This window comes from Scyliorhinus canicula, chromosome 18 (assembly GCF_902713615.1).
Source record: "Scyliorhinus canicula chromosome 18, sScyCan1.1, whole genome shotgun sequence".
Lineage (NCBI taxonomy): Eukaryota > Metazoa > Chordata > Chondrichthyes > Carcharhiniformes > Scyliorhinidae > Scyliorhinus > Scyliorhinus canicula.
Genome location: NC_052163.1, coordinates 90778234 through 90790455, shown reverse-complemented (window position 1 = coordinate 90790455; position 12222 = coordinate 90778234). Strand labels below are relative to the sequence as shown.

The 12222-nt window shown below is 47.3% G+C and overlaps 1 protein-coding gene across 3 annotated transcripts in view; it reads right to left on the bottom strand.

Moving 5' to 3' along the window:
• Positions 1-398: 398 nt before the first annotated feature.
• Positions 399-12222, bottom strand: part of chaf1a (chromatin assembly factor 1, subunit A (p150)) — a 64493-nt gene continuing 52669 nt past the window's right edge. For 2 of the 3 annotated variants that reach the window (XM_038777227.1, XM_038777229.1), the window contains exons 14-15: positions 2148-2256; positions 399-1191 (exon numbers count right to left, since the gene is read on the bottom strand). In XM_038777227.1, coding sequence (XP_038633155.1) covers positions 956-1191; positions 2148-2256 — 345 coding nt within the window. In that variant the 3' untranslated portion in view covers positions 399-955. The remainder of the gene's footprint in view (positions 1192-2147; positions 2257-12222) is intronic. The other variant, XM_038777228.1, reaches the window with a different exon arrangement.

The window sequence follows — 12222 nt, the reverse complement described above, 5'->3', positions numbered from 1 at the left end:
GAATTGAACAATGAATGATCCAACATTTTCACTCAATCTCAACATTGGTCCCTCGTGTTAAATCAGTTTGAGGGGAGCTTTTTACAAGACAATCATTTCACTTGTGAACAGGTGCTGATTTTAATAATCTGGACACTGAATGCACACCTGAACACACATTGGAAGCATGTGCTTATTCTTAAGAGAATGACATCAAGAAACCACACAAGATCAGTCTCTTGAGCTTCAATCCCAGCAACAATTGATGGCCGGATTTCATCATTAAGAGAGCAGTACCCTAATAACCTTAACACAAGCTCTTCAAAAAGAAAATCCATTCGTTTGGATCTATGAAATCACTTGCGTCATTACTCGAAAAAACTGCACTGCAATCAACTTCAAAATGAATACAGCAGATGAACATGGGTTATGTAATTTAATTACACACACTGTTGTGGGTGCTAGGAAGAGGTGAGGGCAAGAGGAGAAAAAAAATGAATGAAAAATCAACATCTATTCGTGAGAATATAAGACGTTAAATACAAAGGTATTCCAAAAACAGGCCATTATCTATAAAGAATTACAAACTAGGTTCTCATGGCTGATAGCCGTATTGAATGGCACTGTCAAATGAATGGATTGCATTACAATGAAATCCGGCAGTTTTGAAAATAAATCTACATGCAACAAATCAGTAACAAGGTTTAAAGTGTTTGTGGAATGTCATTATACCAACATCTTTCACATTGTACAGTAACAGGTGTCTTTATGAATGCCAAGATTTTACTTATATTAATTTATCAAATTACAAACCGATTGGAAAAGTGCCATTTTATTTTTTTATTTTTTTTTACAGAACTTCAAGTATTTTAAGTCAAAGTTTATGAAATGATACAGAAAAAGGTTTTTTAAAAAAGTTTCTAAAAGTAGCCTACGTACATACAGCTATTAGTATATATATATATCTTAAATCAATTCAGGTACTGTTGGATGGTTTGACAGCAGCATTTTCACAGGGTTCAATGTCCATCATCTGATCAGTGGTCAGGTCTGAGCTCTGCTCTGTGGACTGAGCATTAGCAGCTGCTAAACCACAACACAATTCTGCAGACTGTGCCTTGCTCTTGGCCAATCCAGAGCTAGACTTGATCGGCAGCTCCTCACTTTTTACCAACACAGAGCATAAATCTGCAGACTCACCCTTAGTCTCTGCTGAGGGGAGGATGAGGGGGAGCAGAAAAAAAGGGGGAAAAAACTCATTAGTAAAGTAGAAGCCATCTAAAATTCTCAGTTGTTTAATAGATATTCTCTAATGGTGGTGTCGCCTTCATTGAAGGTGTGAAGATAATATACCAAAAATATCTATACAATCACAAACAAATTCATTCCCTTTCTGGGGAAAGAAACAATGTCCTCAGATCACCTATCCCTGTCAGCATTCAAATCATCACACTGATTATTTTAGAAAAAAAGTCTTCACACAAAAAGTTGAAAACTAGCCCTGGTAATAATCACCTGCAACTGGGATGGGCAATAAAAGAGTCCTGGGTATACTACAGATATTAAAATTCAGCCAAATAAACCTGGAATATGTAGCTACCAGACTGTCAAAACAAAAACACATCTGATTGGCAAACATTGGGAGGAAATCTGCTCTCTTTACCCTGTCTGGTCTATGTGACTCCCAACCCACAACAATGTGCTTGACTCTTCCCCGAAATGGTCCAACAAGCCAATTGTACTCAAGGGGTGTCTCATTCTCAGCAATGGACAACTAAACTAGGCTTTGCCAGCAGCACACATTTTTCATTAAACCCAGTGACCAGTTTTGTCCCAATTGAAAAGCAAATGCCGATAAAGTTGTCAACACAGGGACCTGGCAGCAAATAATGGATGAACACAAAAAAAATCACTTGAAGATTGGCTACGAATAGAATAAGTAGATAAAGGAACTGCAAGAGATGGGAGTACTTCAAAGAATTATTCCCAGTGGAAGACTGCTACAGATAATAAAGAAATGGGTATGGGGCCAGAATGACAATACCACGCACACAGGTTTGTCCATAAGGAAAAGGCTCAGGTCTCAAATTTTCCCCAGATGGGTAGCACAGCAATGTAATGATATGCTGAGGATGCTTTTATAGTAAAATAAAAAAGCAAATGCATACCATTATCATTTGGAACAGGCTTATTTGTGTGTATTTCAACGATTACACAATCAGCATCATCATCCTCTTCTGTGTCCGCCTGAAAACCATCCGTCTCAGTTACTTCAGCCTAGAAACCAGAAGTGCATTACTAAGATTAATCTGTTCTTTCAATATCACTTGACAAAAATGAGGGATCACACATGCTGTTGCGGCTACAAAGCAAGCCTTAAATTGAGCTCCTCTGCCAAATCATGGCAAGCAGGAAATAAATTCAGCTAAGCCACAAACATATGACATGTAACTTACTAACTCAAACCACTGGCAAACACTTGGTGACACAACAGGTGTTCATTTTAAACTATACATAGCAGAAAGCAGCACACAGACAAGTAGAACATAGAGAAATACAGCACAGAACAGGCCCTTGGGCCCACGATGTTGTGCCAAACTTTTGTCCTAGGTTAATCATAGGTTATCATAGAATTTTGGACACTAAGGGCAATTTATCATGGCCAATCCACCCAACCTGCACATCTTTGGTCTGTGGGAGGAAACCCACACACACACCGGGAGGGTGTGAACACAGACAGTGACCCAAGCCAGAATCGAACCTGGGACCCTGGAGCTGTGACGCAATTGTGCTATCCACAATGCTACAGTGCTGCCCTAAAGAACAAATTAATCTACACATTATTCTACCATAATCCATGTACCTATCCAATAGCCGCTTGAAGGTCGTAGTTAACATTTGGAACTATTCCATAAGCCTTACTTTCTGCTGCAAGCATTAGTCACCCCTTTCCATCACAGTGGGTGACAGTATTTCTGGCACAGTAGGATATGTGGTTCAAGGACAGATAGTGTCCACTTGATACAAGAAAAACAGAATTTCCACGGTCGTAATTAGAAGCGGCTTAAGTTGGAATTTATGCCTTCTGTGCGCAAGGACTGTGCCAGTGGAAGAAGTCGTAAAAAAGTCCGTTGCCACAAGCCCAAATCCTCCATTTCCAACCAATACAGTTTTCCTACGGAGTTTGACAAGACAATGAAGTGGAACGAAAACAAAGGGCATAATTTTGCCTGACAGAAATCACAGCTGAAATATAAATAACAAAACGATGGAAAAACAGTGGAGCTAGAGGAGAGGATTTCCAAATTGGGGACAATCCTGGCAAGGTGGCAGCAAAAATGTATTAATACTTACACAATTATCAACAAAAGCTGTTTTTAAAAAAAACAATAGCAATTCAGTTCTTTTCTAAAGTAGAAATTTTCACCAATAAGAATTTAACCTGATCTCTCACTTCCAAGTAACAATTTTCCATTCCATTCAAGTTGTTATTGCAGATTAAGAAACAGAGAATTAAATTTAGAAATACTTCAGTAAGCACTGCTGCCTCACGGCGCTGAGATCCCAGGTTTGATCCCAGCTCTAGGCCACTGTCCGTGTGGAGTTTGCACATTCTCCGTGTTTGCGTGGGATTTGCCCCCACAACCCAAAGATGTGCAGGATAGGTGGATTGGCCATGCTAAATTGCCCCTTAATTGGAAAAAATAATTGGGTACTCTAAATTTATTAAAAATAAATACTTCAGTGATTGCAGCCTGGAGTACAGACCCGGAAGATGGTTCTTTCAGTTCAACTGAAAATTTCCATCTTAAAATATCAAAGTTTTCACTACAGGTTCTGGATGACAGAGCTATCAGATGCAACTGGAATCTGAAGGCAGTTTACACCAGCTGCCATTAAAACATATGGGATGAAAATGGAAAAGGCTGAATGCAGTTCTTGGTGGGTCGATTTTGTCAATGCACAGGCGTTTTGTGTTGTCAATGTCAGAAATGGCAAAGGATGACCAGTCGTGGTATGTGGACAATGGCACAATCCAATCGTGCTAAGACGATAAGACTTATCCATAACACTAGCCCACGACCTTTGGGCTTTCCTGCTAATTGCAGTCTGTTGCAGGCCTTGGAAGAAGTTCCAAAAATTAAGCTGAACGTTTGGGTGCCAGGGCATCAACGGCGATGTTTTAGAAGCTTTTGAATATACTTTTACTAAGAAGCTGACTACTGTGCCCAAATGCAACTGGGAAATGATTTCATGTTTAAGACACTTCTAGTTATTTAAAAATCAGGTTCCTCGTTTCCGGGGGTGCGGAGGGGCGGGTGGAGTGACTGGGGGCGCCGATCGAGGTGGAGGAGCTGGTTGGAGGGATTGGCCACGTGCGGTTGGGGAGGGCGCCGGGACCGGATGGGTTCCCGGTTGAATTTTATTAAGGATATGCGGACCTGTTGGGCCCCCTGCTGGTTGAGACCTTTGGCGGGGTATGGGAGGGGGGAGTTTTGCCCCCGATGGTGTCGCGGGCGCTGATTTCCCTGGTCCTGGGGCGAGATAGGGACCCCTTGCGGTGTGGATCATATAGGCTAATTTCACTTTTGAATGTGGACGCTCGGTTGCTGGCGAAGATCTTGGCCGCTGGAGTGGAGGACTGTGTGCCGGGGGTGATGCATGGGGATCAGGCGGGTTTTGTGGGGGGGGGGGGGGGGGGGGGGGCAGCTGGACGCTAGCGTGCGGAGGCTGCTAAATGTGATAATGATGCCGGTGGCAGGGGGGGGGCGGAGATTGTGGTGGCGTTGGATGCGGAGGGGGCCTTTGGTGGGGGTACTTGTGGGAGGTGTTGGGGGGTTCGGGTTTGGGGAGGGGTTTATTAAATGGGTGGGGTTGCTGTCCAGGGCCCCGATGGCGAGTGTAGCGGCAAATGGTGGGAGGTCAGAGTGCTTCGGGCTCTGCCGTGGGGCGGGGCAGGGGTGCCCCCTGTCCCCCTGGCTTTTTGCGTTGGCGGTTGGGCCTCTGGCCATGGCGCTCGGAGAGGTGGAGGGGTCTGGTGCGGGGTGGGGAGGAGCACAGAGTGTCGCTTTATGCAGATGACTTGCTGCTGTGTGTGGCGGACCCGGTGGGGGGAATGCCGGAGGTGATGGAGATTCTTGCTGAGTTTGAGAGTTTCTCAGGCTACAAGTTGAACCTGGGCAGGAGCGAGCTGTTTGTTGTGCGCCCGGGGGATCGTGAGGAGGGGATTAGGCCCGCTGAAAAAGGGCGGTGAAGAGTTTTGGGTGCCTGGGGGTTCAGGTGGCTGGGAGATGGGGGACTTTACATAAGCTTGATTTTACTGGGTTGTGGGCAGATGGAGGAGGAGTTTAGGGAGTGGGACGTGCTGCCGCTGTCGTTGGCGGGTAGAGTGCGGTCCGTTGACATGGCGGTGCTCCCGAGGTTTTTGTTTTTGTTCCAGTGCCTCCCCATTTTTGTTCCGAGGGCCTTTTTGGGAGGGTGAGCAGTAGCATCGCGGGATTTGTTTGGGCACATGGGACTCCGAGGGTGGGGAGGGTCTTCTTGGAGCGGGGCGGGGATGGAGGGGGATTGCGCTGCCCAACCTCTCTGGGTGCTATTGGGTGGCTAGTGTCTCGATGGTACGCAAGTGGGTAATGGATGGAGAGGGGGCAGCACGGAAACGGATGGAGATGGCGTCCTGTGGAGGCACGAACCTGAAGGCACTGGTAACGGCGCCGTTGCCGCTCCCTCCAACGAGGTACACTACGAGCCCGGTGGTGGCGGCTACCCTCAAGATTTGGGGGCAGTGGAGGCGACACCGGGGGGGGGGGGGGGGGGGGGGGGGATGTGGGGGGCTCGGTGGAGGCCCCGCTGCGGGGGAACCACTGGTTTGTCCCAGGGAACATTGATGGCGGGTTCCTGGGGTGGAACAGGGCGGGCATAAGGAAGTTGGGAGACCTGTTCATTGACGGGAGGTTTGCGAGCCTGGGTGAGCTGGAGAAGTTTGAGCTCCCCCCCGGGGAATATGTTCAGGTACCTTCAGGTCAAGGCGTTTGCTAGGCGGCAGGTGGAGGGGTTCCCTTTGCTGCCCCTGCGGGGGGAAGGGATAGGAAGGTGTCTGACATCTACCAGGTGATGCAGGAGGTGTCGTAGAGGAGCTGAAGGCTAGGTGGGAAGCGGAGCTGGGGGAGCAGATTGAGGGGACATGGGCGAACGCCCTGGAGAGGGTGAACTCCTCCTCTTCATGTGCGGGGCTTGGCCTCATCCAGTTCAGGGTGCTGCACGGGGCTCATATGTCTGGGACGAGGATGGGTGGGTTTTTTGGGGGCGAGGACGGGTGCGTTGGGTGTTCAGGGAGCCCAGCGAACCATGCCCATATGTTTTAGGCATGCCCAGCGCTGGGGGAGTTCTGGCAGGGGGTGGCGAGGTCGGTGTCGGGGGTGGTGGGGTCCGGGGTCGGGGACTCGCGATATTTAGGGTTGCGGTGGGGCTGGGAGTGCAGGAGGCGAAAGGGGCCGGTGTTTTGGCCTTTGCGTCCCTGGTGGCCCGGCGGAGGATCTTGTTGCAGTGGAGGGATGCGGGGCCCCCGGGCGTGGAGGCCTGGATCAATGACGTGGCGGGATTCATTAAGCTGGAGAAGGTTAAATTCGCACTGAGGGGGTCGGTACAAGGGTTCTTTAGGCGGTGGCAGCCTTTCCTCAACTTTCTGGCTCAACAATAGGGAACTAGGTCAGCAGCAACCTGGGGGGAGGGGAGGGTTTTCAGGGGGGCATTAAGTTAATTTAATTTATTTTGTTGTTCATTGGGTTTGGGGGGGGGGGGGGGGGGGGGGGTTCGTGATATGTGTTGTTACGGGTCCGGGGGGGGTGTTTATTATTGTTTTTATTATTGTTTTGTTATACATTTTTCAAAAAATTTCAATAAAAATTATTTTTTAAAAAAATCAGGTTCCTCCCAAGAGGAGGAAAACCACATCAAATAGCACCCAATATCAACTAATATTTTTCACTACATTTAAAAAAATTACATTTCAAAATGTTAATCCAATACAATTGATCTTGGCATTCACCAATAAAGAGTTTGAGCAGAAATTTGGTCCTCTTCATTATGGGTAACGTCAGAAAATGTGATTAGTTTCCACTTTTATGCTGGCACCATCTAATTCTACCTTTCTAAAATTGGTGAAGGGGAGAACACAAAAAAAGTGCACACAAAACACTCTACCCCATCAACTTTAATTAGTAGACATTTTCTGCTGGGCTGCACCAAGACATCATCAATGAGGAGCCTTGTTCTGTGGCCCCATGGCTCCAGCTTCATCACCATAGAATTTACATTGCAGGAGGCCATTCGGACCGTCGAGTCTTCAGCAGCCCCTGGAAAGAGAACCCCACTTAAGCCAATGCCTCCACCCTAACTCAGTCACCCCACCTAACCTTTTGGACAAGGGGCAATTTAGCACAACCAATCTACCTAACCTGCACATCTTTGGACTGTGGGTGGAAACCGGAGCACCCAGAGGAATTCCACACAGACATGGGGAGAAACTGCATACTCCATACAGACAGTCACCCGAGGCTGGAATTGAACCCGGGACCCTGGAGCTGTGAGGCAGCAGTGCTAAATCCTGTGCCACCCAACCCAAAGGCAAACACGAGACCACTGCATAGTGGGTGGCCAACTGGCAGTATGCTCTCAAGATTGGCTCACATTCTAGTCTCAAGGTTACAGTTTCCAGTGGTCATCCAACAGTACTATCAATAAGTGATTACATACGTTTGAAGTTTAACTGGTGTGTGTGTCATCTCAGCTCTATTTAAGCAAGGGGTCTCAAAGCACAGAGCTTTGCGCATGAGCAGTGGGAGATCCCGCATCCAGAGCGTGTGGGGTTATCGGGAATTCGACAGAGTGGGAATTTGGTGCAGAGCAGGAAGAGGTTTGCCCTGCTGCTGCAGTTGAGGCCACAAGGCAGAGAGCCGAGTGGGGAAGGTGGAATGGCTTTACCATTTATATCAGTTTGAAAATACTTCAGCAGTTTAGAATCTATAAAGGGCTATAATTGGTAGTAACAAGGACCAGAAAAGAGGAGGCTAGACAATTGGATATAATCTGATATCAAACATCTTCCAACCGTTTGCAAGTCACAGCACGAGAGCCCAAAGCCATGGCTTGCTCCATTTGGGAAGCCAGGAACATTTCCTGTATGTGTGCAGACAGCTCCTGGAAGCACAGGTTTCAGAGCCAGAGCAGCAGCTGGGGACACTGGGCAGCATCTGCGAGGCAGAGAGTGTCATGGATGTCACGTAGAGGTAATTACACAGTAAGCTCAGACCCCACAGGCAGGAAGGGAATGGATGACCACCTGCCACAGCAAGAGAGTTAAGCAAGCAGTGCAGAAATATCCTGCGGCCATTCCTGTGCAAAACAGATATACCACTTTGGATACTATTGAGGTGCACAACAGCCAAATACATTCCAGAGGGGAAGAGTAGAAAGTGTGGAGATGCAAGTTCTGGAGGATTCAATTGAAAGGAAACTAGATAGTCATTTCTGTGGCTGCAAACGAGAAGGTATGTTGCCTCCCTGATGCTAGGGTCAAGGATATTGGAGTGGTTACACAGTCAGTAGTTGTAGTACAAAATGGTACAAATCAGATTTATAAGAAAAAATGGGAGGAGGTCCTTAAAGCAGAATATAGGAAGTTAGGAAGTTGAGAAGTCAGACCTCAAAATGTAGTGATCTCAGGCTTACTCTCAGCCTTCAGTGGCCTTCAGATTTTCGGCAGGAGCAGTGTCCAGGGGCCTGTCGGGAAGTTAAGTTTAAGTCTTTAAAAAACCTTACAGGAGAAGTGGCTTCCAGATTTTCGGCGGGAGCAGAGTCCAGGGGCCTGTCGGGAAGTTAAGTTTAAGTCTTTAAAAACTTACCTTTAGAGCTGCAGGAAGTCGGCCGTGGGGATTTCTGGGAAGATTTGTTAGTACCTGTATACAAGTTGGGTGGTTGCTAAACCCAAGACACTACACATGCAGTGTCCCCCACCCTTCCACCTCCTCTAACCCAAGGGGTTGAGTGAATATCAGGTAAGCTCTTTCTTTTTCTTGTTTTATCTAGAGGGGATGGCTGGGAAGGCAGTGCAATGTTCCTCCTGCAGAATGTTTGAAGTGAGGGACGCCGTCAGTGTCCTTGCTGATTTCATCTGTGGGAAGTGCACCCATCTCCAGCTCCTCAGAAACCATGTTAGGGAACTGGAGCTGGATGAACTTCGGATCATTCGGGAGGCAGAGGTGGTCATAGATAGAAGCTTCAGGGATGTAGTTACTCTGAAGAATAAAGATAGATGAGTGACAGTGAGTGGCTGGGAGGAAGCAGTCAGTACAGGGATCCCCTGTGGTTGTTCCCCTTAGTAGCAAGTATACCGCTTTGGATACTGTTTGGGGGGGGGGGGGGGGGGGGGGGGAGAAAGAGACACACCTTACCAGGGGTAAGCCATGGGGTACAGGTCTCTGGCATAGAGTCTGTCCCTGTTGCTCAGAAGGGAAGGGGGGAAAGGAGTAGAACATTAGTCATTGGAGACTCCATTGTTAGGGGGATAGATAGGGAGATTCTGTGGAACGAGAGAGACTCGCGGTTGGTGTGTTGCCTCCCAGGTGCCAGGGTCCGCGATGTCTCGGATTGTGTTTTCGGGATCCTTGAGGGGGGGCAGCCCCAAGTCCTGGTCCACATAGGTAGGAAAAGGGATAGGGATGTAAGGCAGGAATTCAGGGAGCATGGGTGGAAACAGAGCTAGAACAAACAGAGCTGTTGTCTCTGGGTTGTTACCCGTGCCACGTGCTAGCGAGACAAGGAATAGGGAGAGAGCGCAGTTGAACACGTGGCTACAGGGATGGTGCAGGAGGGAGGGTTTCAGATTCCTGGATAATTGGGGCTCATTCTGGGGTAGGTGGGACCTCTACAGACAGGATGGTCTACACCTGGACCAGAGAGGTACCAATATCCTTTGGGGGGGGGGGGGGGGGGGAATTTGCTAATGCTCTTCGGGAGGGTTTAAACTAGTTCAGCAGGGGACTGGGAACCTGAATTGTAGCTCCAGTATACAGGAGGTTGAGAGTAGCGAGGTCATGAATAAGGTTTCAAAGTTGCAGGAGTGTACCAGCAGGCAGGAAGGTGGTTTAAAAAGTGTGTCTACTTCAATGCCAGGAGCTTCCGGAATAAGGAGGTCACCCTGTTAGGGATTTTCTATAGGCCTCCGAAAAGTTTCAGAGATGTAGAGGAAAGGATTGCAAAGATGATTCTAGACAGGAGCGAAAATTACAGGGTAGTTGTTATGGGGGACTTTAACTTTCCAAATATTGACTGGAAACGCTATAGTTCGAGTACTTTAGATGGGTCCGTTTTTGTCCAATGTGTGCAGGAGCGTTTCCTGACACAGTATGTAGATAGGCCAACGAGAGGAGAGGCCATATTGGATTTGGTACTGGGTAATGAACCAGGACAGGTGTTAGATTTGGAGGTAGGTGAGCACTTTGGTGATAGTGATCACAACTCGGTTATGTTTACTTTAGTGATGGAAAAGGATTGGTATATACCGCAGGGCAAGAGTTTTATCTGGGGGGGAAAAGCAATTATGATGCGATGAGGCAAGACGTAGGATGCATTGGATGGGGAGGGAAATTGCAGGGGATGGGCACAATGGAAACGTGGAGCTTGTTCAAGGAACAGCTACTGTGTGTCCATGATAAGTATGTACCTGTCAGGCAGGGAGGAAGTGGTCGAGCGAGGGAACCGTGGTTTACTAAAGTAGTTGAAACACTTGACAAGAGGAAGAAGGAGGCTTATGTAAAGATGAGACGTGAAGGTTCAGTTAGGGCACTTCAGAGTTACAAGTTAGCGAGGAAGGACCTAAAGAGAGAGCTAAGAAGAGCCAGGAGGGGACATGAGAAGTCTTTGGCAGGTAGGATCAAGGATAACCCCAAAGCTTTCTATAGATATGTCAGGAATAAAACAATGACTAGGGTAAGAGTAGGGCCAGTCAAGGACAGTAGTGGGAAGTTGTGCGTGGAGTCCGAAGAGATAGGAGGGGTGCTAAATGAATATTTTTCGTCAGTATTCACGCAGGAAAAAGACAATGTTGTCGAGGAGAATACTGAGATACAGGCTACTAGACTAGAAGGGCTTGAGGTTCACAAGGAGGAGGTGTAGCGATTCTGGAAAGAGTGAAAATAGATAAGTCCCCTGGGACTTATCTAACTATAGACCAGTGAGCCTTACTTCTGTTGTGGGCAAAGTCTTGGAAAGGTTTCTAAGAGATAGGATGTATAATCATCTGGAAAGGAATAATTTGATTAGATAGTCAACACGGTTTTGTGAAGGGTAGGTCATGCCTCACAAACCTTATTGAGTTCTTTGAGAAGGTGACCAAACAGGTGGATGAGGGTAAAGCAGTTGATGTGGTGTATATGATTTCAGTAAAGCATTTGATAAGGTTCCCCACGGTAAGCTATTGCAGAAAATACAGAGGCATGGGATTCAGGGTGATTTAGCAGTTTGGATCAAAAATTGGCTAGCTGGAAGAAGACAAAGGGTGGTGGTTGATGGGAAATGTTCAGACTGGAGTCCAGTTACAAGTGGTGTACCGCAAGGATCTGTTTTCAGGCCACTGCTGTTTGTCGTTTTTATAAATGACCTGGAGGAGGGCGGAGAAGGATCGGCGAATAAATTTGCAGACGACACTAAAGTCGGTGGAGTTGTAGACAGTGTGGATGTTGCAGGTTACAGAGGGACATAGATAAGCTGCAGAGCTGGGCTGAGAGGTGGCAAATGGAGTTTAATGCAGAAAGTGTGAGGTGATTCATTTTGGAAGGAATAACAGGAAGACAGAGTACTGGGCTAATGGTAAGATTCTTGGTAGTGTGGATGAGCAGAGATCTCGGTGTCCATGTACATAGATCCTTGAAAGTTGTACCCAGGTTGAGAGGGTTGTTAAGAAGGCGTACGGTGTGTTAACTTTTATTGGTTGAGGGATTGAGTTTCAGAGCCATGATGCCATGTTGCAGCTGTACAAAACTCTGGTGCGGCCGCATTTGGAGTATTGCGTGCAATTCTGGTCGCCACATTATAGGAAGGATGTGGAAGCATTGGAAAGGGTGCAGAGGAGATTTACCAGAATGTTGCCTGGCATGGAGGGAAGATCTTATGAGGGAAGGCTGAGGGACTGGAGGCTGTTTTCGTTAGAGAGAAGAAGGTTAAGAGGTGACTTAATTGAGGCAT